Source organism: Antechinus flavipes, chromosome 2 (assembly GCF_016432865.1).
Source record: "Antechinus flavipes isolate AdamAnt ecotype Samford, QLD, Australia chromosome 2, AdamAnt_v2, whole genome shotgun sequence".
Classification (NCBI taxonomy): domain Eukaryota; kingdom Metazoa; phylum Chordata; class Mammalia; order Dasyuromorphia; family Dasyuridae; genus Antechinus; species Antechinus flavipes.
The window spans coordinates 441,411,040-441,434,527 of NC_067399.1; the positions used below are offsets into that span (position 1 = coordinate 441,411,040).

Sequence of the window (23,488 nt, forward strand, 5' to 3'; positions counted from 1 at the left end):
AACTGTAATTTTCTAGGTATGTATCTTATTCTTCTGTTAGACTATGTGCTCCATTAGGGTAAGATCTGGGTCTGACCTAAAGTTTATATTTAACCTTTGTATTTCCCCCAGCGCCATCATAGTATTTTGCATATGGAAAGCCCTTAATAGATGTGCAGTGAGCCAAAATCAACACTAGATTTTTCAAGACAAAAATGTTTTTACTCATCACGAGCCCTTCTGAGATGTGGGTGGCCTTGGCTGCTGTGGGTGGCTGATGAGTGGCAGAGGCCTGAGGGCCTGTAAGGAAAAGCTGGCAAGATAAGTCAACCTAAATCTCGCTGGAGGCTTCCTTAAAAAAACACCCTGATAAATCACATCCCTCTTTCTGGAAATCCTTCCATCATCCCCTAGCAGCTTCCCAAGCCAGCCCTCAGAATTCCCTTGAAACAAGACCACATGGACCAAAGCTTCATTCCTGGGAAGTGATGCTTCTCCCACGCCCTGCACAGGGATAGGGGCCATCAGAAGACATGTAGCAGGAATGTGAATGAGGTCATGGTTTTCTAAGCCCTGAAGGGGAAGGAGTGAAGCAGCTGCCACCCACTAGGGGATTAACCAATTAAAATCCAAACAGGCAAGGCTCTGGATTAGGGACTGTTCTGACTTCCAGCCCCCCGCCACTGTGCATGCCCCCCACACGCCAGAGCTGTCACCCTGTGTGACCCGAGCCTCCACTTTTCCACTCCATTTACCAAACTCTTCTGGGAAATATGGCTGCTGGGAAGCAAAACTAAGGGACTTAATAGAGAAGTACTATATTTCAAAAAGTGTACAGAATTGCTTGGGGACTTTGGGATTGAATTTCCAAAAGGATCTTCCTATCTCTACTCTCCCGATTCCAGTTCAACCTTTATTTATAGTTCTAGTCATTTTGATGCTGTGCTCAAACATCTTCAATGGCTCTCTATTACCCATAGAATAAAATTAGCAGTGAGAACCCTTCACAATTTGGTGCTACTCAGTCTCTCCACCCTTATTTTCTACCATCGTCATCCTATCCTAGTCTAGGGTAACACTGCCCCTTAAATAATATTTGTGTTCTTTTGCCACCCTGACTTTTCTTACATTGCCCCCTTTCCATGGAAAATGCTTCCTGTCAATTTCACCATTATGTTGTGAAATTTAATATACTTTTTTTTCAAAATGCACATAAGACAAAAAAAGGTCATGATTTCCTTGTCCAATCTTTTTTTGTTCTTTTTATGTTGAAATGTTTGTGTTTAGGGATAATGTTAAGTTTATAATTTTTTTTAAGTATGTTTATTTGTCTGTTTAAAAGAAGAGGCTCCTGCTTTCTCTTCCCTGGTTCCCTTGTAGGAATTCCTACCGATTCTTAAAATTCAACTCAAATGAGATCTTCTGCAGGAAGCCTAGCCACTTGGCCCTCCTAATGTTCTTTTCCTCTTCACAAAGCAAAGGGAAAATGGCAAGGAATCCTATTTATGCCTAGGTTTGAAGAGATTGGGAAGATACTTTAACCCAAAGTTCTATACCACCTTCCTACCTCCTGCCCCCAATCTCAACAGTCCATATGTAGAGGGACAGAGGCAAAAAGTGCCTGGGTGGAGAGAAATACTCCAATTCAAGATTCAACAGCCTCTTTAGCAATAAACACTATTTCCCCAAGCATAAGTAATACTGTTTGAGTTCACCAACTGGGCAAAATAGAAACAGGAGGAGAGAGGAGAAAAAGGAGGAAAGAAAAAAGGGGAAGGGAGCACAGGAGATAAAGAAAAGAGGTAAAAGGAGAGAAGAGAAGAGGAGAGAGGAGGGGAAGAGAAGAAAAGGTTAGAGAAGACAGAAAAGGAGAGGAGAAGGGAGGGGAGAGGAGAGGTGAGGTTCCTTCACATTCATTTTTAAGAAAGTCTGCCTTTTTAGGTGCCCATCTTTATAAAAATTTAAATTAAATAGATACAGCCAGAATCCAGCACACTGTAGGTTAGAATGCCCACTTTATTGACATCTTTTACTTTATCCTTGACAGGAAAACATCTCCCATAAACCTAGATAGATCTTCTCCATCCTGAAACCGTGTCCTAATTCCCATTTTCTGTTCAACCCATCCTCTTCTCTCTCTCCTTTCTCTATCTGTGTGTCTGTCTGATTGTCTCTTTCTGTGTTTCTCTCCTCTCATGTCCTAACCATTTATTGTCATTTGCTACTTAATCTTGTACTGTTAGCTAACTTTTTATGGGTAGGTATCTAATTTCCTCAAGTAGGTTGTAAAGCCTTTAAAAGCAAAGACCAGACCAGGTCTTAAAACTTTTTCAGTATCCTTCATAGCAACTAGCACACAGAGGAATACTCTCTAAAGAACACAAAATAGTCAAATAATGGATTGATTAATAATATCTGTAATACCTAGCACATCAGATGTACAACCTAGAATAATGTATTCAAAGGCATATAATAAAGGGTATGGAAGGACAGAGATAATTGAAGGGGAGGGAGCATTCTGGAATTATTAAGCAAATTCAGCCCGGGCTCAATGGAAACTAGGCAAAGGAAACAGTACCCAACCCAAATCTGATCCCCCAGGCCAGAATCCTCAAACTCCCAGACCAAACTTTCAAAGTGTGACTCAGAATAAATGGCACTGACAAGAGTGAAAGAGATGCCCTTACCAAAATGAGACTGGGCACATTTCCAATAGACCAGAACCCTAGGCAGAATCCTGGAATCTAGCCGCTGAGGGAACTTTCTTATTTGATCCCCAAAGAGAACAGATTATATCACATATTACCTGGGCAACACATGATTGTCATTTAGGCTGGTCACATCCTGTAGCTTAGGAGGGATTTTCAGAGTGCCTGAACTCCAGAAGAATAATGAACAGGCACCCTGCAGTTTGGGCTATGTTGCTCTCTTTACCTACTGAATGTTTCTCAGTCTTTTAAAGCTCAGCTGTCAGTTTCTCCAGGAAGTTTCAAAAGTCACGCTGGCTCTGGGTTCAGAAGACCTGAGCTCAAAACTCACTTCTGGCAAGTCCATTTACTACTGGTGTAACTCTAGGCAAATGTAACAAATTCTTTGGGTAATAGTTTCCCCATATATAAAATGACAAGGTTGGGCTAGATGATCTAGTCTCTGAGATAGATTCCTTTTAGCTGTAAATCTATGAACTTATGATCATTTCCCATCCATGATCACCCAGATCCCCCAGGCCAGAATCCTCAAACTCCCAGAATAATGAACTTCACCCTCAGATCTAATACAGTACTTTGTACCTCTCAATTATATTACTAAATATATCATGTATAGCTGTTATTTATATTTGTCTTGGTCCATTAGAATATAAGGGTCATGATGGTAGGAATTGTATCTTATCTAACATTTCTACCTGCTTCCTACTATAAAGAGGCATTTAACAAATGTTTAATGAATGAATGAATGAAGTGAATGGTTAAGAGTTCTCTTCTTGATGACTGACCTTGACATCCTGCTCCAAGCTATGAATGAGTTCCCCATCCACCTGGCCTGTCTGAGCCACTCGGAGGCTGCGTCGTTCTGCCTTGCGAAGACGGTACTGCAGGATGCGACAGGTCTTGCTGGCTTGGTCCAGTTGCTGTCGGAGCTCCTGGAGCTGGTACACATCCTCTTCCATGTAGACATCACGCATTTCCAGCATCTCAGCTCGCAGCTCTTCGATCTCATCCTAAAGAGAGGAAGGTAAAAGTGTCAGTCCTGCAGTGTCCTTAGTGTCCTGGTCACCATCTTTCTAACTGGTTTCCCTTCTATCTCTCTGCACAACCAGAGTTACTGAGCCTTGGCAGTACATTGTGCCTAGAATTACAATGGTGCAGGAGGTGGAAGGGCCTAAAACAATGAAAAAGCAAGAGACTAGGGCACTTTCAATCTAGTTGGATAAGATATTCAGAAACACAAAACAATGAGCAGAGGAAGCATGTTGTGGTCTAAATAGATCTGGATTTGGATACCAAACTTTGTGGCCTTGGACTATTCAAACTCTCAGAGCTTCTTCTTTTCTTCATCTGTAAAAGGAAGTTAAGTGATATTTGTACAAACTATCTCATAAGATTTCAGTGAAGGTACACTGTAAATTTAAATGACTCTAGAAATTACAAGTTATTCATAAGTAAAAATGCAATCAAAGTTAGTATCACACACAGGACTTGGAGCTCAAAGAACCCAGAGAGATCATGTAAATATATCCTCCTTATTCCATGGAGAAGGAAAATGAGACACAGTGAGGGGAAATGACCTACTCAAGTCACACAGGTAATGGCAGTCAAGAACAAACCCAATCTTTTAAGTTCAAGTTCAGGGATTTTTATAAGGTCCTATGTTCCCTTTCAATCCTGCAAAGATCAACAATTTCATCTCTCTCAGATATTCTTAACCTATTTTCTGTCATGGATTCCCTCAAGCAGTCTGAGGAAGTCAAGACCCCAATTCACAATCACATTCTTAAGTGCCTCAAGTAAAAATGGGTGGAATTACAAAGGAAACCAATTCTATAGAAAAATAATTAGAAGAGATTTACCAAAAAAAAAAAAAAAAGTTCACAGACTCCAGGTTAGGCACTCCTGATCTAGGTGAATTTCATAGTTCCACCAGTACCCATCATGGCTCATTCCCAACAATTCAGTTTGGACAAATGTTAATGGTCCTCCACTACTCTCTGCTGCCCAAGCTTACCTCTTTCTCCCTGACTAAAAAATTCTCTTTGTGCCCTTCTGGTTAGAGCCCTGTGGGACACAAATCACTACAAGAAGTGAGAAGCCAAAACTGGAAATGAGAAGAGGAAGTAAGATAGTTTATATCATTTCAAATTCAAGAGAAGAAAAAGAAATAACACACAATATCCCAGCAGATACATAGTTACTTGTGTAAGACAACCTTGATGGAAAGGATGGATGGGTTAAAACAGTTACTGGGTCCAGGGCTTGTTATATACTTCAGATTGAGGAACAAGAAGAACTAGACACTGAGAAGTACAAAAATGTTTGTAGCAGTCCTTTTTTTAATGGCAAAGAACTGGAAAATGAGTGGATGCCTATCAGTTGGAAAATAGTTGAATGAGTTATAGTATAGTATATAAAGGTAATTTAATATTATTGTTCTATAAGAAATAATGAGCAGGCTGATTTCAGAAAAGCCTGGGAAGGCTTACACAAACTGATGCAGAATGAAATGATCAGAAGCAAGAAAACATTGTACACAGTAATAACAAGATTATGTGATGATTAACTATGATGGACTTGGCTATTTTCAACAATGAGGGAATTCAAGGCAATTCCAATAGACTTGTGATGGAAAGTGCCATCTATATCCAGAGAGAACTATGGAAACTGAATGTGGATCAAAATATTTCAAAACTTTTGTTGTTGTTTTTGCTTACTTGGTTTTTTTTGTTTTTTTCCTTTTGATCTGATTTTTCTTGCACAGCATGTGAATATAAAAATATGTTTAGAAAAATTGCACAGATTTGGGGAGGAGAATAGTAGAGAGAGGGGGAGAAAAATTCAGAACACAAGGTTGTACAAAGGCGAACATTGAAAACTATCTTTGCATGTATTGGGGAAAATAAAAAAGCTATTGTTAAAAAGAGAAAAAAGGGGGGTCAGACTCATCTGGCTTGAAACATTGAAAGTTATAGGGAATTAGACTTCTGCTAAATAATAATAATGACTACTAACAGTTATGGCAGTCAGAAAAAAGAATGGGCTTCCTTTCGAAAAAGTGAATCTCACTATCCTTGAAGATATCTATTCAAGCAGACTGAATGACCACCTGCACTGGAAATGAGGTTAGACTTGATGTCCCTTCTACCTTTGAGACATTTGTGATTGTTTCTTTGTAGTAGGAGAGAAAATATCTAAGAAGTATGAATGTGAAGGGTGGGAGTGGGGAGGGGAGAGGGCAGCCAAGAACAAGAAAAGCTACAGGCAGGTCAAGAAGAAGGAATGAGAAAAGGTCATTGGCTTTTACAGATCAGTAATTACAAAATCAATAGTAGCTTTGGAGAGAGCAGTTTTGGATGAGCAGTATAGTTGGAAGCCAAACTACAAAGGCCTGAAAAGTGAGTGGGAGGTGAGGAAATGGGTGTAGATGATTCTTTCTAGGAATTTGGCTGTGAGAAGAAGGGGTGTAGGATGATGAAGGGATAGCAGGGTCAAGTAAAGATTGCTTTTTTTTTAAAGAATGGAGGAAGCCTGGGTATGTTTATAGATTGAGTTAGCATTTTTTTTAGCAGCTGCATTACATTGTTGAGAACACTGTAATCAACCCAAATCCCCACATTTTTTCACAACTGTTTCTAAGCTAGAACTCTCCCAGTCTATATTTATATGATTGATTTTTTTTTTTAATCTAAAGCAAAGGACTTCCATATTAAGTCACTTCTGGTTCTTGCTTGCTAAATTTCTTATTGGTTGACCTAACCATTTCACTCCCTGGGGCCCCAGCAATGGGTGGGCTCTTGGCTCTACAGAGAGCAGCTAGCCAGCTGCAGTCAAAATCTAGGTCAGCAGAGCCTGGCACAGCTCACCACGTGAGGGGACTGAATTCACAATACGGGACTTGTAGCTATCACAGGCTATGTCTCTAGCAGACAATCCCAGGGTCTATGTGGGCTGGGCTCCCCCAGTCTCAGGGTGATGGAGCAGACAGAGAAGCTCACACTAAGGAGGAGAGAGGGGAGTTGAGGAGACCTATAAAGCGTTCTTATCTTTCATTAGGAACTCTCAGGGAAGGATGAAGAGACAGCTGAAGGCAGATGTGATCAGTGGCAACAAATACTCGTCTGAGTCTCTTGTTTCTCAACTGTAAAATGACAACGTTTTGGTGTAGCATTACAAAAGCCTGAGGGTGTCACCACTTCTGTACTATCTTGATTCCCTTTGCCAAATGGTGACCAGTGCTGAAGAGAATGACAGCCACTGTGAAAAAAGAAATAGGCTTAACTCTAGGGAATGCCTGTAAAGCCTGTTCTTTGGATCTACAATCCCAATTAATGAACCTTGTTTTAAAAAAGACCTTCAAGTGCTAGAGGTACATATTTAAGACATAGGTCCGTGCCTCAAGGAGCTTATCATCCCACAGTGAAAATGAAACAAAATACATTAGTTTTCATACAAAAGAGAAGGAGGTAACCAAAAAGAATGCAAAACAATGTGTTTATGAAACATCTAAGGAAGAGAACATTTTCATCTTGGTGAATGAAGAGGGTAGGAAGAATCAGGTAAGATTTCCTGGAGAAAGTAGGGCCTTGAGGAAAGGAAAGAACTTCACTAAATTAATCAATTAAACATTTATTAAAGGGCAGCTAAATGACAGAATAGTCATTCTGTGCCAGACTTGGAGTCAAGAAGTCTCATCCTCTTGAGTCCAAATAATGCTTCATTCATGTATTGGCTGTGTGAGCCTGGGCCAGTCACGTTATCCTGTTTGCCTCAATTTCCTCATCTGTCAAATGAGCTGGAGTAGAAAATGGCAAAACCACTCCAGTATCTCAGCCAAGAAAACCCCAATTGTGGTCATGAAAAGTCAGACACAACTGATTGAACAAAAATAATGTCTGGTACAATGCTAGGCACCGGGCATATACATACTTTAAATGCAAGACCTGTCCTCAAAAAGTTTACATTCTACTTCATAAAGATTAAGGGAAGAAGAACATATTTTAATGATAGTGGATAAAATAAACCAAGAAGAAGAAGCAAGCAGAATGGAGGGTAGAGAGAGGGAAAGAGAATATTTCAATTTGGTTGGAACCAAGAATAGCAGTAAGATGGAGCCAGACTATGAAAGGCCATGAATGACAGAGTCAGTACTATAACTCTGCTACTTTTTATTCTACACACTCTATGTTCCGTCCAACTGGCCTTCTTGCTATCCTCACACATGACATCCTTTCATTTCCTATCTTCATGACTTTCCCTTCTCCCCAATCCCTTGCCCAACTCCTGGAATAAACTCCCTCCTCACCTCTGCCTCTTCTAATTCTCTAATTTTCTTTAGAATACCATTTTCTACATGAATCTTTATCCAATTCCTTGTGCTCATACCACATCCTTCAAAATATTACCTTATACTGATCTTGTATATACTTATAAATGTACATCATCTTCTTTTTCAGAAAAATAGAAACTTTTTGAGGGCAAGATGATGCTTCATCTCTCTCCTTCTATCCCTAGTACTGGACACATAGTTAAGTGCTGAATAAAATACATGTCAATTTCAGTTTTGGGAAATTTGGGAAATCACCTAAATTTCTGAGCCTCAATGTTCTCATCTTTAAAATGGAGAATCATAATAATTTCACAACCCAATTTCCTGACAAGTTGTGAGGGAAATGCTATGATAATCCTCAAATCCTACTGCAATGTAAGCTCTATTTTTATAATGTCAAATATTAAATTGCAAAACACAGTGCTATGTGAAACCTAAGAAATAAGGTAATTACTGACTAGAAACACCAGGAAGGACAACATAAAGAAGGAGACATCATCCCCAAAGCAGACTTAAAGAACATCTGCTCTCTCTGTGAAGCTAGGTGAATCACCTAACTTCAGGGCCTTAGTTTCCTACTGTGCAAAATGAGCCATTAGAATTAAATGATTTTGAAGGATCCATCCATGCATCCAAGTCTTTACAATCTATGATACTGATTCTGGAAAGTTAGGTGGTACAAAGGATAGAGTGCCCCATCTGGAGTCAGAAAGTCCTGAATTGAAATTTAACCTCAGACACCTATTAGATATGTGACCCTGGGCAAATTACTTAATCCTGTTTGCCTCAGTTTCCTCATCTATAAAATGAACTGCAGAAGGAAATGGCAGATTCCTCTAGTATCTCTGCCAAGAAAACCTCAAATGGGATCATAAAGAGTTAGACATGTATGACTGAAAAGAACTGAACAACAATAAGATAATGCTTATTTTTAGATCTAATGATACCATTGGCATCCTAAAAAGCAGCATCTGATAAAACAGTAGGGGAGACCTAAGCAGGTGCATCACTGAAAAATAAAATGGGACCTTCCAGATCTCATCTTTGCCTCCAGGGAGAGAACTTGGGCAGGAAATGAGATGGGAAGCCTGAGAACAAAGGAGGACCTGAATTCTTTCCTCTTCTACAGAGGTTTTAATTCTGTTCAATCCTTTCTAGAAGACATATGATTATAAAAAGTATGAACCACTTTAAAGAGCTCCTTCTGAATTTCTTTGCAATCAATGCTTCCCTTCTTTTTTCTTATCTCTTTATACAATCTCTAAAGTCTTTTCTCTGCATCCTTTCCCCCTAAATAAAAAGGAGCCCGGGCTTCCAAGGGAGATGTTGCCTGATGAAGAGAGGGGTTGCAGGTCAGTCTTGTCAGGAAATGAGGCTCAGTTGTTGATAGGAAAGTTACATCCACAGCCTGCCAGATACCTCAGAGGGTATCTAGTCCAATTGGCACCTAATAGGAATCATCTTCAGATGATCTTTCTATAAAGAGGCCATTCAGTCATGAGCTCCTAGAAAGGATTGTCTTTGACCTCTCGTATCCCCAGTGCTTAGTAGTACCTGGCACATAGCCGACACTTAATAAATATTTAATGCCTGGACATCCAGGCTCAGCTTGAATACTTATAGCCACAGAAGGGAATCCCCCTCTCCCAAGGCAGCCCATGTCACGCTGGTACAGCTGTTGCTATTGGGATGTTTCTCCTTACAAGGAGCTGAAAGCGTCCTCTTTACAAAGTCTCCACAATGATGTCTAATTCTGCGGTCTGGCACCAGCCAGAACGCATCTGATGCTGCTTCTTCCACATGAAGCACCTTCCATTCAGTTTTAAAAAACATTCATGAAAAACCTACTACATGTGAGGCGATGATTCTGACAAAATCAAAAATAAAAACTGTTAGCAAAGAACTTATGTTCTCTATATTCAGACCCTCAGAAGACAGAAATCAGCTCAATTAGATGATCATTTACTAAGCACCAACTGTGTGAAGTACATGATAAATGTATGAAAAAGAAGGAGCTCAAAAGGATAATTTGGAGAGCGATAGAGAAGGACAGAAATCAGGAAAGGTTTCCTGCAGGAGGTGGCATTTCAGTTAGATGTAAAAGGCAGTGATGAATCCAACAAGTGAAGAAGGGCGAGGAAGCAGTGCATGTAGGACAGTGGAAATAGCATTGGCTTTGGAATAAGAGAGCAAATCCTGCCTCGGCACTTACTACCTCTGGGTGACCTTGGGCCAGTCAATTAATTTCCTGGGGCGGCAGTTTCTCCTCTGCAAAGTGAGAGGGTTGAACAAGATGACAGCTAAGGTCCTTTCCAGCTCCAGCTATGTGAACCTGTGAGGCCATTCTAGGGATGGGGAATAGCATGAGCAGAAGCACAGATGAAGGCTATACACTAAGCATTTCCAGTTCAGGGAACAGACCAGCTTGGCAAGAGTGTGCCCAAGAGCCTTCTGTTTCTTCTATCACTATTTCAACTTTGCTCCCCTCCTTTGATTCCACTGCAAATGTTTTCTGCAGCACTTTGGCAAGTCCTTCATTCTACTATGGCAGACAGATTTCCACTACTTAAAATGCCAGGAATCCTTTGCAGATGGCACTGAGGGGAGGGACTGTCCCTCTAGCCAGTCTCTTGCTGCCACACCAAGAGGAGATCTTGCCCCTCACCCACAGGGTGACTCAACTCGGGCCCATCCCAGGAAGCAGCCAACATTCCAGCGAGAGGAGAAGCCCCTGGCATGAAGACATGGCAACAAAGTCAATGAACAGAGTAGCCTAGTAAAGAAAAGGATTCCTGACCCTGCTTAACACCTGTGTGAACTGGAATAGATATCCTCTGAGACAGCTTCAAACTCTGATTGGGATTATTTCCCCTAAGTGAGTGGCTTTCCCTCCCTCTATTGCTTTCTTCTCCTATTTTCCCAGTATGCACTTGACCAATTAGGGGAGAATGGAGCCAGCAGGCAGTTTCCATGACAACAATGGTAGAGACAGACATGCCTGAGATCCTGATGTGACTCAGAGCAGTATTAGTCTGTTTTCCCAACAGAGCTGGAGGGTATGAACATGGGACTTGCTTCACTGAGCTCCCTCGAGCAGCCCAGCCAAGTTTAAAAGGCCTTGGCACCAAAGGGTTGTCAAGAAAAGGTTGGAGGACCATCCTACTTACCTCCAAACTTAATTGTTCCTTGATTGTCCAAACCTAATTAACCCTCCACCTGAAGAACTCACCTTGCTCCTCTCTCCATTTCCCAATTCTAACCATCCTTCAAAGTCCATATCCTCCAAAAAACTCTCCCCCCACCTACTGTTTTAATATATCAATTTGTGAAAATCATTTTAGTTTTTTCTTCTGACTAAAGAGTGTTTACCTTTTCAGGCTGACCCACCAGCCACATTCAAGTAGTGCTGTCCCACCCCTTCTTTTTTATCTCTTGCTCAAATTAACACAGTCATTCTGGAAAAGGACCAGTCAATTACTATGACTCCACTCACCATCATTTCTATTTTCCTGACCAAAACAGCCCTCCCCGGTCCACTCCATTATATGGGTTGACTCCCTCTATTTAGAATGTTTAAGTTCCTAGAGGACAGGGGCTATCTTGTTTTCTCCCTGCTGCTTCTTAGCACAGTACCTGGAACATATTAAGATATTTATTGAGTGTTTTTTTCATTCACTCATTCATTCTTTGGATCTCAATTGCCTCACTTAAAAAGATGAGGTTGATTCTTCGTGTCCCCATACTTAATATAGCACTTAGTAGGTACTTAATAAATGTTTATCGATTGACTAGATGATACTGTATGTCTTCCTAGGTTCCTTCTAGTTCTGATTCCATGATCTTCCCTGCTGGCACAATATAATACTAGATTATGGACAAGACTTGGAATCAGGAGAACTGGATTCAAATACTGCTTCAGAAACATAGCTATATGATCATTAGAAAATCATTTAACATCAGTCTTCTTTATCTGTAATATAGAGAAATAATTCTTGCTCTCCTATATCACAAGATTATTGTGAACTTTACTTTTCTTAAAGTGCTATAAGTTATTTGAGATATTATTATCAAATATCTAGATTTTAGTCTGGGTTACACCATGTAATTCCTGAATATACACATTCTCGAATTGTTTCCTTCCTGTGTGTCTTCATTCCCCATTAGGGATATAACAGTCTCAAAGGAAGGCACTGTATCTTGAGATGCATGTACAGTGCTTTGTGAACCGTAAAATACTACATGAATGTCAATTAAGATACTAGAATGTCAGAGATAGAAAGATTCTCCCCTTATTATAATAACTCATATTCAAAGATGAATACTTTTAAGATTTGCAACCTTAAAGATGCAATTATTTCCCTGAATCCAACTCTGTGAGGGAGATACTGTTATTTTTAAAAATTTCTTAACAGTATTTTATTTTTCCAAAAACATGCAAAGACAGTTTTCAGCATTCATCTTTGTAAAACCTTGTGTTCCAAATCTTTCTTTCTCCACACTCCACACCCCAGACAGCAAGCAATACAATATAGGTTAAACATGTACAATTCTTCTAAATATATTTCCACATTTGTCATAATGCACAAGAAAAATTAGGTTACAAGGAGGGAAAAACAAGGGGAAAAAATGAAGCAAACAACAACAACAAAAGATGAAAATATTATGCTTTGATCCACATTGTGTCTCCATAGTTCTCTGGATGTTGATTTTTTTTCCATCATGTCTGTTAGAATTGCCTTGAATCATTTCATTACTGAAAAGAGCCAAGTTGATCTTCACATAACATCTTGTTGTTACTGTGTAGTGTTCTCTTGATTCTGCTTACTTCATGCAACATCAGTTCATGTAAATCTTTCCAAGCTTTTCTAAAATCAGCGTTTTATTTCTTATCTTTTCTTATAGAAGAGTAGTATTCTATTACTTTCGTATACCATAACTTATTCAGCTGTTCCCAATTGTTGGGCATTTATTCATTTTCCAATTCTTTGACACTACAAAAAGAGGTGCTACAAATATTCTTGCACATGTGAGTCCTTTTTTCTCTTTTATGATCTCTATGGGATACAGACCCAGTAGAGACATTGCTGGATCAAAGAATATGCACAGTTTTAAAGCCCTTTGGGAATAGTTCCAAATTACTCTCCAGAATGGCTAGATCAGTTCACAATTTTAGCATCAATACATTAGTGTCCTAGTTTTCCCACATCCCCTCCAACATTTATCATCTTTTCCTGTCATCTTAGCCAATTAGAGAGGTATGAAGTGATAGCTCAGCAATATCTTAATTTGCATTGGGTAATGCTGTTATTAGCCACATTTTACACATAAGGAAATTGAGAATAAATGATTTCTTGAGGTTTTCCACTAAATAATATTCAAAGCTAGATCTTCTGAGTCCAAAGTCCAACATTCTATCCAGCAGGCCAAGCTGTTTTTCTTGCCTTAAAATATAAAACATAAAAATGTTATAGCTGACAGGGATTTTAGTGACCATATATAATTCAATATCTCCATGTTATATATGGGGAAACTGAAACCTGGAAAAATTAGCAACTTATCTTTCCTGGAATAAGGAGCAGCATATAGGAAGCTGTCAATACAAGCACATTTACTGAACTTTTTTTTTCATTTATTCAAGGTTTATCCAACATCTAGAACTCCCTTTGGAGCCTTGACTCCAAAGTCAGTGTTTTTTCCAGTATACCACATTTCCATTCTTCATTCTGTCTACAAAGCTAACTGTGTAACTGAGAAAAACAAAACTTTTACAAACCTTAAAGTACTATAGAAAAGTGGATTGTTATTTTTTAGCAATAGCATTAATAATCTGCCAAAAATTCACTTATTCTCCTCATGTTACAAACCACTCGCTCCTCCAAATGTATTTGAGAAAATCCACTAAACCCCCCCAAAATCGACCAAAAGAAGACATAGCCAGATCTTCTCAGAAACATTTTTTGTCTTTGTGAACTAAACTGAGGTAGGTTCTTCCCAACAATTCTCCCATGCTAGAAGTTCCCAGCCTTCCTACAGTCTTACTAGAGGCAAACACTTCCCCAGCGCACTGGGGCAATTCCAGACTAAAATAACTCTCAGGCTCTGAGAGCGGAAGCCAGCACACAGCCCCCAAAAGGGGACTTGCTCCTAGTTGCCAAGTACACAAAAGCTGTTTGTTTCCTAGCAGGAGGAAAGGGAAGTGTGGCTTCCATCCGTGGAGGTGTGTGAGCACTTTCACAACCAAGAATCAAGAGTTCACTAGAGTGACTCTGGGGGCTCAGGAATCAACAGCCTACCTGAAACAAGGAACTACTGTGAGTCTCAGGGCCTCCTCAAGCACACCATACCCTCTCCCCCTCCCCCCTCCTTCTCCTCCTACTCACATTGTCAAGTTCAACCCAGCTCCCCCAGGGAAACATTCCAACTACTTCAGTCCTTTTCCTGCTACTTGTTCTATTTACATTCTGTTGTATCCATCCCATCATAAATAATAATAATAATAAATCAGATTTATTGAGGTTTACCAAGTGCTTTCCCCACAACAATCCATAGGGATAGATAGTAAAAGTATTATGAGCTTCATTTTAGAGAGGAAGAAACCGAGCATCAGTGAATGAAAGCACCTTGTTCCCAGGGTCATATAGCTAAAATGTGTCAGAGCTAGAATATAAAACCATGTCACTCTGATTCCAGCTCTCAATCTCTCCTCCACAAAACTGAGTTGCCTCTCCCCTTTTTATTGTGAATTTTAATACTTCACTATAAGCTCTCCTATTCATTTGCTGTTCCCATCTTATCTCCTCCAACTACATGGCAAGAAGGACTGTATGTCTTAAACTCCTTCAGTATCCCCCTCAGCCACAGCCACCTGACAGGGCCCTGCAGAGAAGACAAAGAGATTTATTCACAGACCTCAGAGAGCATAAGAGCTAGAAAGGATCTTAGAGATCAGCACCAGTCAGGTCCTCTGAAAATGGGTTCGAGGCCTAATTCCGGCATTTTATTAGTTATGTAACACTAGGAAAACTGGACCTCAAGTTTCCTCAAAATAATACTTAAAATTACCAATCTCACGGGGTTGTTGCAAGAAGGGCATGCTATAAACCGAAAAGTGCCACAGAATTATGGGTTATTGTTCTAAATCAGGAAACTAAGGTTCAGAAAAAGGGAAGGGAAAGGCCCAAGACCACACAGCGAGTGAGCAGGGAACTGAACCTGAGTGTTTTAGCTGCCAGGCCAGAGTCCCTTCCTCATGCTACAATGCTATCCCATAAATATAGACACCATGCGGGTCTGCAGCACGTCCGAGCATGCCCCTGTTGTGTGTGCTCTGTGTATCTGAAAAACAAGCAAGAACAAATTGCCAACTCAGACTGAAGCAACAGCATTTCCCATTTCTAACCCCGTGACTGGGGCTGCAGGCACATCCCAGGATGATCTAACTTCTCCATAGGGATCTGAGCAGAAAGCAAAGCTGCCCTTGGGGGCTGTTACCCCCTCTCTAGGCCTTCTGGGAGCCAGCTGATAGGCAGTGACCCAGAATGGGGGGAGGGGTATACCTGGGAAAGGGGCACTGGCCAGCTAGAGTCATGCAGGATAAAGGAACAAGCCTTGAATTTAGAGGGAGAAGAGATGAAGTGGAATCTGGCTTTCGTCATTGCTGCCAGAGAGATCTTGGCTAACCTGGGTGAACCTTAGTTTTCTCCCCTATATAATGAGGTCATTTTAACAAGATGACCTCAAAAGGTCCCCTCCTGTTCTCAGTCTTACACTTCTTTGGCTTACATACATGCATACAATTAGCTGGTGCTTGTCTAGGCAGATCTCACTTCCTAGTCTTTGTAGTCTGTTTTCTTCTTCTTTTTGCCTGAACTTTCTCCTAAAATTACATCTCATATCTTTTTTCATAGGAATAGAGATCGAGAGCTGAAGAGCCCTCAGAGATGAACTAATCCAATCCTCTCATTTTACAGATAAGTTAACTGAGGTCTTGAAAGAGTCTAATTTAATTCCACATAAAGGTTGTAAATATCCAAGGCAAGTTTTCCAACCCAGACCCTCTGACTCCAAAGCCAGTGTTCTTTCCAATGTTACCAGGAGAAACCTGATGGGCAAAGGAGGCCCACCTGTCCCTGGGCTGCACCCACTGTTCCCAAGGATGACCTCCATCTCTGGCAGAGGTCTGAAAGCAGGGAGGAGGATGACAGAACTGCGAGCTGGAGTCGGCGAGCTCTCTGATTCCCTCCCACCCCAGGGGTCAAAATCATCGGTAACAGTTCGATTTCATGATCTCCAAGTAAGTCTGCTGGGGGCAGAGAACAGCACAGCCTGGGGCACCATTATCCTGCAAAGTGTTCAACGCTGTCTCCCAGCAGAGGTCAAAGCAGGCCCCTGTCCTTCCTGCCTGTAACCTGTAACCTGCTCTCCTGTGGAGAGCATTTAAAGCCATTCATAACCTGACATACACTCTCAAACCAAATCAGTTGGGGGGGCACCAAAGTGCCACAGTAAATGAAGCTCAGGACATCGAGTCTAGAATTCCGAGTCCACCCTCTGACAGAGGTATATCACTGTCCCTAAGCAAGTCACCTAATGTCTCCTGGGCCTCAGCTTTCTTATCTGTAAAATGGGAACAATGAAAGCATCTTCCTCACAGGGTGATTGTTAAAATCAAATGAGTTAGCATATATAAATGTGGTGCACAAACCTTAAAGCTGAAGGCAGATGCTAATTGCTATGATTCCTTGCACTTTGGCCACTAGAATGTAATTTTGTGAGTGGGAATAGTTTCAGTTTTTGCACATGTATCCCCAGTGCCTAATACAGCACTCAGCTGCTTAATAAATTCTTGCTAGTTGATTTGATTGATTATTTTCCAATGGCTTTATATAGGATTCCCTGTGCTTGGAATGGCATTCTCTCTGCTGAATTTCTATGAATTTTTTAAATCCTAATTCCAAAGTTTTCTTCTCCCGGCCTGCTTGAATCCTCCTGGTCAGTAGCTACAACTAATATAATCAATTTAACTGATTATTATCTTCATCATCATATCTCTCATTTATATATCCCTTCTCACTTGGTCTTTGTACTTATTAGCTGTCAGATCCTAAGAATGTTATTTCTTCTTTCTGATTTTCAACTTTTCCATCTATAAAACAGAGATAATACTTAGACCACTTAGCTCCCAGGAGGAGGAGAAATGTTACAGAAATGTGCATGATGGTGATGATGATAATGACCATATATCTTAGTCTATAAGGACTGGAGAAAAAGCTGAACTGGTAGCCCACTTCTTGGGAATCATTCAGCAAAGGCCAAGAATTGATCCCAGGATGGAAGGTGTTAGGTATATATACTCTTAATAAGGGTTAGAAATTGCACAAAGGAAAATGTAAATTTAATATAAAGAAAACCTTCTAAATAATTAAAATTATTCAAAAATGGATAGGCTACCTCAGGCATTAGTGGGTTCCTTTTCAATGATAGGTCTCCACTGATAGTGGGAGGGGGGCAGGAGGGTACAATGGTCAGGGATGTTTAAAGTGATGCTTTTAAGGGTGGGCCACTACATGGTCTGAGATCCCTTTCAATTCTGAGACTTTATGATTTCTTAGGTTTTTCTTCTAACAGCTAAGATATTATTTTGTTGGGGGGTTGGGAATGTCTGAGATGGAAAAGGCTGGGGAAACAAAATTGCTACTTGATAGCAAAACAAAAGAACTATATTGTGCTCGGCTCAGTTCTTCTTCATTTACAAGTCAGAGAGCATTCATGATCCAGTTCTTTGTTATAGAAAATTGCTCTTCCATTGCCAAGGAGCCAACTTAAAGTACAGGACTACAAAATTCATGGTAAACAGATCAGAAATATATTATGCAGAAGTCCATTTTTGACTTTTGCCTAAGAGGGATTTTAACATAACTGTTTTTCTAAAAACAGGACATACCTGTTGTTTTCATCCAGGCTTAGGTTTGGACCAGCCTCCATCTCCATTTGATGCTAATGGGGATGTGGAAGCTGCTTGTCTTGGTAAAACACTTTGGTACCATGGCAACCAACACTCACACTAGCAACTGTGGAGAGATGTCGGCTTTTCATTTGTCTGCAGCAAATAACAAATATCCCAGCTCCTGGCCTATCTGCAGCTTAGTGCTGATACTCTTTAGGGGAACAGGGGAAGGAATAATAGTCAGGAGGAATCCTTAAGAGTAAAGATTTAAACCTGGATTTTAAGAAATCATTCAGTTTAAATTCCAAAAAATTCATGATAGAAAATGCTATTTACTACCAGAGAAAAAACTGATGGAGAATGAAGGCAGATTAAAGCATACTTAAAAAAAAAAAAAAAAAAAAACAACTTTCTTTGTTTTCTTGGGGATTTTTTTGATCTGCATTTTCTTTTGCAATATAACTAGTATGGAAATGTGTTTTTCATGACTATACATGCATAACTGCTATCAAACTGCCTGCCTTCTCAATCAGGAGAGAAGAAGAAAGTGAGAGAGTTTGGAACTCAAAAATTTTTAAAATGAATATTAAAAATGTTTATACATAATTGGAAGAAAAATAAAATTAAGTGGTTAAAAAAAATCATTCAGTCTTCTTCAAATTTTATGGAATTAGAGAAATCATCATTCATTTATTTATTGTCTTATTCATTCAGCAAGCATTTACTGGCAACTGCTATGTACAAAGCTCTTTACTGTATACAACCTCCTTACAAGGTCATCCTAAGAGGCAACATGGCGTATAGTTGGCCTTTGTGGACAGTTCTCAGGTGGTAAACTTCAGAACTGGCCTTAGATTCCTGACTCTTAGCCTTTGTGCTGGCTGCTGGCTTTGCCCATGCCTAGAATGTTCACCTTTTTTTCCTAAGCCTCCCAACTTCCCTGACTTCCTTCAAGATTCAAATTTTCTTTCTGTCGCTCCTGCTGCTAGTGCCATCTTTCTGAGATCACCTGCCATCTATTCTGTCTATACCATATATGTACCTAGCTATTCACATGTAATCAATCTCCCCCTCTATTAGAATGTGAGCTCCTTGAGGGAAGAGCTGAATTTCTGCCTTTTGTTACATTCCTAGAACTTAGCACAGTGCCTGAAACATCATTAAATACTTAATAAAGGCTGCTTGTAGATGACTCAGAATCAACAAAGACTTTGGTTTTAGGTCCTACCTCTGATACCAGATATGTGACTTTGGGCAAGTCAGCTAATCCCTTTTCTTCATCTTTAAAATGGGGATAATAAAAGCCTACCATATAGGATTGCTCTGAATATCAAAAGAGATAATGTATATAAAGTGCTTTGAACATAGTCAAGATGTAAATGAAAGTTATCATTCCCATTTCTGGGTCAAGACAGCTCTATAAAAGCCACAAGGGCATGCTTTTTTCAGCTCCCACTCCCAGGATGTCAATTCTCCCATCTGCTTCTTTGGCCACACTTGGCCCTGGTCCCTGACTAGGTAACCCAGGGACAAACTAGGAGTGGAGTGAAGAATAAGCCATTTGGTTTCAGTCTTGGGGGAGTTAGTGGATGGGTGAGCAAGTAGCCCTTAAAATAACAATGATTAGAATGACTCTGGGTTCAGCCAGCACAAAAAAAAGGAGCAAGATTGGCCTGGAGAGCTAGTGGTGGGCTATGTATGTATGTAGTGACTTAAAATAGCTAATAATGTTAATTTGTCAATAAGAGAAATGTCAATTAAAATAATTCTCAGGTTTCCTCTCACAGCTAGCAAACTGATCAAGATAACGAAAACATGGAAATTGTCAACACAGAAGGAGCTAACGGAAAGTAGGAACGCTAATATACTATTGGTAGAGCTGTAAATTGGCCCAACACTAGAACATAATTTGGAATTATGCAGAAGACATGATTAAATTGCTTATAACTTTTGATTCAGAGATCTTGTTCCTGGATATATACCCCAAAGAGGTCAAAAACAAAAAGAAAGATCCTATAAATACCAAAATAATCATACCAGTCCCTTTTGTAGTAGCAGAGCAGCAAGAACCATAACAGTAAGATTATTTTAACAAAATAGTCTTCATTAAGCTTGGCACTAGCTCCATGTCAGGGGCTAAATAAACTGAGAGCCAAGGGACAACTTTAGCCAAATTAGTTACAAGAGTCTTGTGTTTACCTCTCTACAGAAATACTCTTAGAGCTTTGTCTCCTATTTGGAATGACCTGTATCATATTCTCCTACTTACCTAAACCCTAAATGACTTTCAAGGACCTTGCCCCAACCTCTCCCATCTTCCCTAAATCTAGCCTTCCCCCAAATAGATGGTGCAGGGGAGAGTATACTTAGACACAGGAAGACTCATCTTCATGAAGTGAAATCCAGCCTCAGATACTTACTATCTGACACTGGGTCAGTCACATAACCCTGTTTGCTTCATTTTCCTGGAACTGAAAAAGGAAATGATAAACCATTCTAATACCTTTGACAAGAAAACCCTCAGTAAGGTCATAGACAGTGGACACAACTGCAATGAAGGAAAAACAACAAAGCTATTCATTTAGCATTTATTACAGATGGAAGTATTGTTAATTTTTTTTAAAATTCTGTGCCTTACTAAGCACCAGGGATGTTTAATATCCTTTTGGGTATGAGATACACGAAGATGAAAAAGAACCCAGTCCCTGCTCTCATAGAGCTTATGATCCAGTAAGTCTGTAGCTAATAATGTTGCAAGTTCATTCACTCAAAAAGCATTGCCTGCTGTGTACAGGGTACTATGCTAAATCCTGGGGGACATAGAAAGTTTAGCTAAAGCATCATCTCTGACTTCATGAAGTGTCTAGTTTAGCAATATAGTAAGCCATAAATACCCAGTATTCTACCATAAGTATAATGGAGTGAAAAAGGGTTGGGTTTGGACTTGAAGAGCTTGAGTTCAAATTCCAGCTTTGCTAATTCCTTGCTGTGTAATTTGAAGCATTCACAACTTCTCTGAATTTCAACAACTATAAAATAAGAGGATGGAATGTGATGGTATGACTCAAAGGCATTTAAGCCTTGGGTTAAAGGGATATTCCCCCTAAACTCTAACTAAAATTTGGTACTTCCCAAAATCATTTAAAAACACAACTAAGAGGGCATCCACATGGCTTCACCAGACTGCTGAGGAGGTCCATGATACAAACAAGACTATGAATTCCTATGATAAGGAGGCCCTCCCAATTATAAATCTATGAGTTTAAAAGTAGACTAGATGGCTTTTGAGATTCTTTCTAATTCTAAATCAATTATTCTAAATTTATTAGAAAGGACTCAAATTAAGGAGGGAAAATTATTACCAAGGTAGAGAGTGGGAAGAATCAGGAAAGACGATGTTAGGTGGCCATCGAAGGGCTTTCAACATGTATATGTGTGTATATATACATACATATAAAAATATATCATGTATAATGATATATCCATAGTTTATATGTAGATCTCTATTTTGTATATAATTATATTTATCAAATATCAGATTGTGACTTAAGGAAATATTTCTGGGAGCATGTGCAAAACGGATTGCAAGGAGAGAATAGAGGATGAGAGGCTAGTTAGGAGACTATAGCCCAGATCACAGGTGAAAGGGGAGGTGTTAAACAGGGTGAGAATGTTAGCTTTTGTAGAATTGTAGATTCTTAAAATCCTAGGACCTGGTACAGTTCTATATACAATAAGTACTCAATAAATGTTTGATGATGGTGAAATAATATTTATCAGGTTTCCCCCCATACTGTTCAGGGTGGCTGGTGGAATTACTAGTAGGGTAGGGGGATGTTGATCTAACTTCTGACATATGAAGGGTGAGCTGGCCTCTGAGTCCATCGAGGGTCCTGCTGGCTATCTCATTTCCACCTCCCTAAGAAAGTAGAAGCTGTTGCCATCTGCCACACCTTCTGCCTTTTCCCCAAGGGTGTCCAAGCCCTGGATGAGATCATAGGGCTGTCTGTATTTGGACAACTTCCCTGGTATAAACCAAAAGGCAATTCTTGTTACCTTAAAGCCCCAGGCTCTATAAATGATCTGTTCTGTTTTCCACTGAGGAAATGTCAGAGGTAGGAGCAACCTTAGATCATCTAGTCCAACCTTCAATTTAAAGAGGAAGAAATTAAGGCCCCAGAGCTTGTAAGAAGCTTTATTCAAGACTCATGAAATATCTTCTTAACAAACAATTAGCAAGGGAAAAGAGATTTTCTCAATCTTATTTTCCTTCGTCTGGAATCCCCTTCTGAGCCCCTCTTCATTACCTACCCAAATCCTTCTAGACCTACCCCCTCTAAAAGCCTTCCTGGGTTCCTCTCATGCCAGTCAGTCTCTTCTACTCCTGAACTTAGCATCTGATTATAGAATTTGCTGTATTACTCCTACTTCCTGGTTATAAATCTTAATTTCTCAACTGGATTGTGATCAAAGGTCCTTGACTTGACTCCCCTACAAGTCTTAGCAAAGAAATATAGATTTCAATCTGGAAGGTCATTTAATCCAACCTTTCCATTCTACAGATAAACAAAATGAGGTCTATAAATTTAAATTTCATTCAGAAGAAGGTCACAGAGATAATATGTGGCAAAGTCAGGTGTTCAACCATCAAATTCAATATTTTTTCCTCTATAACTTGTTGCTTTCTCTCTCTACTATGCTATGTGTATAGCACTGTCTGCAGGTGGGATGGGTGAAGGGAGACAGACTCTGGTAACTGAGATACCAGAACTGAGTGCCAGAACTGAGAGTTGGAAGTCAACAGAGTACCTTCTTTCTACTCAGTTCTACCACAGCATTAGGACATGCGCTTGTCCAAGAAAGGGTGTGTGTATTATGAGAGAGACAAGAGAGACAGACACAGAATGCTCACATATAGACATATATTTTTACAGCAATTGCTGAGCCCTATGTATATAAAAATAAAAATAACAAAACATCTGACCTCAGGGAGCTTGCAGTCTACTGGGGAGAGAAGAGAAGAATGCTAATAAATGTAATCCAAAGCAGTATGCTCGAGGCAAAAGTAGAAATGGAATGTGCTGAAGGGAAACTTAAGGAAGGAGGGTAGGTTTTAGCTAAAGTAGGATGAGGGGAACAGAGGAGGCAATAGACAAAATGCTATAGACAACATTTTAGCAAGGAATCAGAACAAATACCCACTCATGGTATTTAAGCTATAGCCCTCTTTATTTCTTTCTTTGATAAACTTCAGTCCATGGTGCTCTCAGTGATGGAAAATCCCTGCAGTTGGCTGGATTCATAGGATTTTAGAGCTGGTCTAGTCTCTTCATATTACAGATGAGGAAACTGAAGTTCAGAAAAACTAAATCATTTCCTCAAGATTCCATATATAGGCAGGATTCAAACTCAGCTCTCCTAACACCAAATCCAGTGAAACCATGACCCCCCGGCCCCAAAGGCTTGCTAGATATCTACACTTGAGCCTCAGCTTTCTTATCTCTATCTCTCATGGAGGTTTGGGCA

At 39.9% G+C, this 23,488-nt stretch overlaps 1 protein-coding gene across 1 annotated transcript in view; it reads right to left on the bottom strand.

Annotated features, from left to right (window-relative positions):
* The window catches only part of SOGA1 (suppressor of glucose, autophagy associated 1), a 133,864-nt gene that overhangs the window by 87,414 nt on the left and 22,962 nt on the right, over positions 1 to 23,488 (bottom strand). The window contains exon 2 of the mRNA XM_051979260.1: positions 3,473 to 3,697. Within this exon, the coding sequence (XP_051835220.1) occupies positions 3,473 to 3,697 (225 nt within the window). The remainder of the gene's footprint in view (positions 1 to 3,472; positions 3,698 to 23,488) is intronic.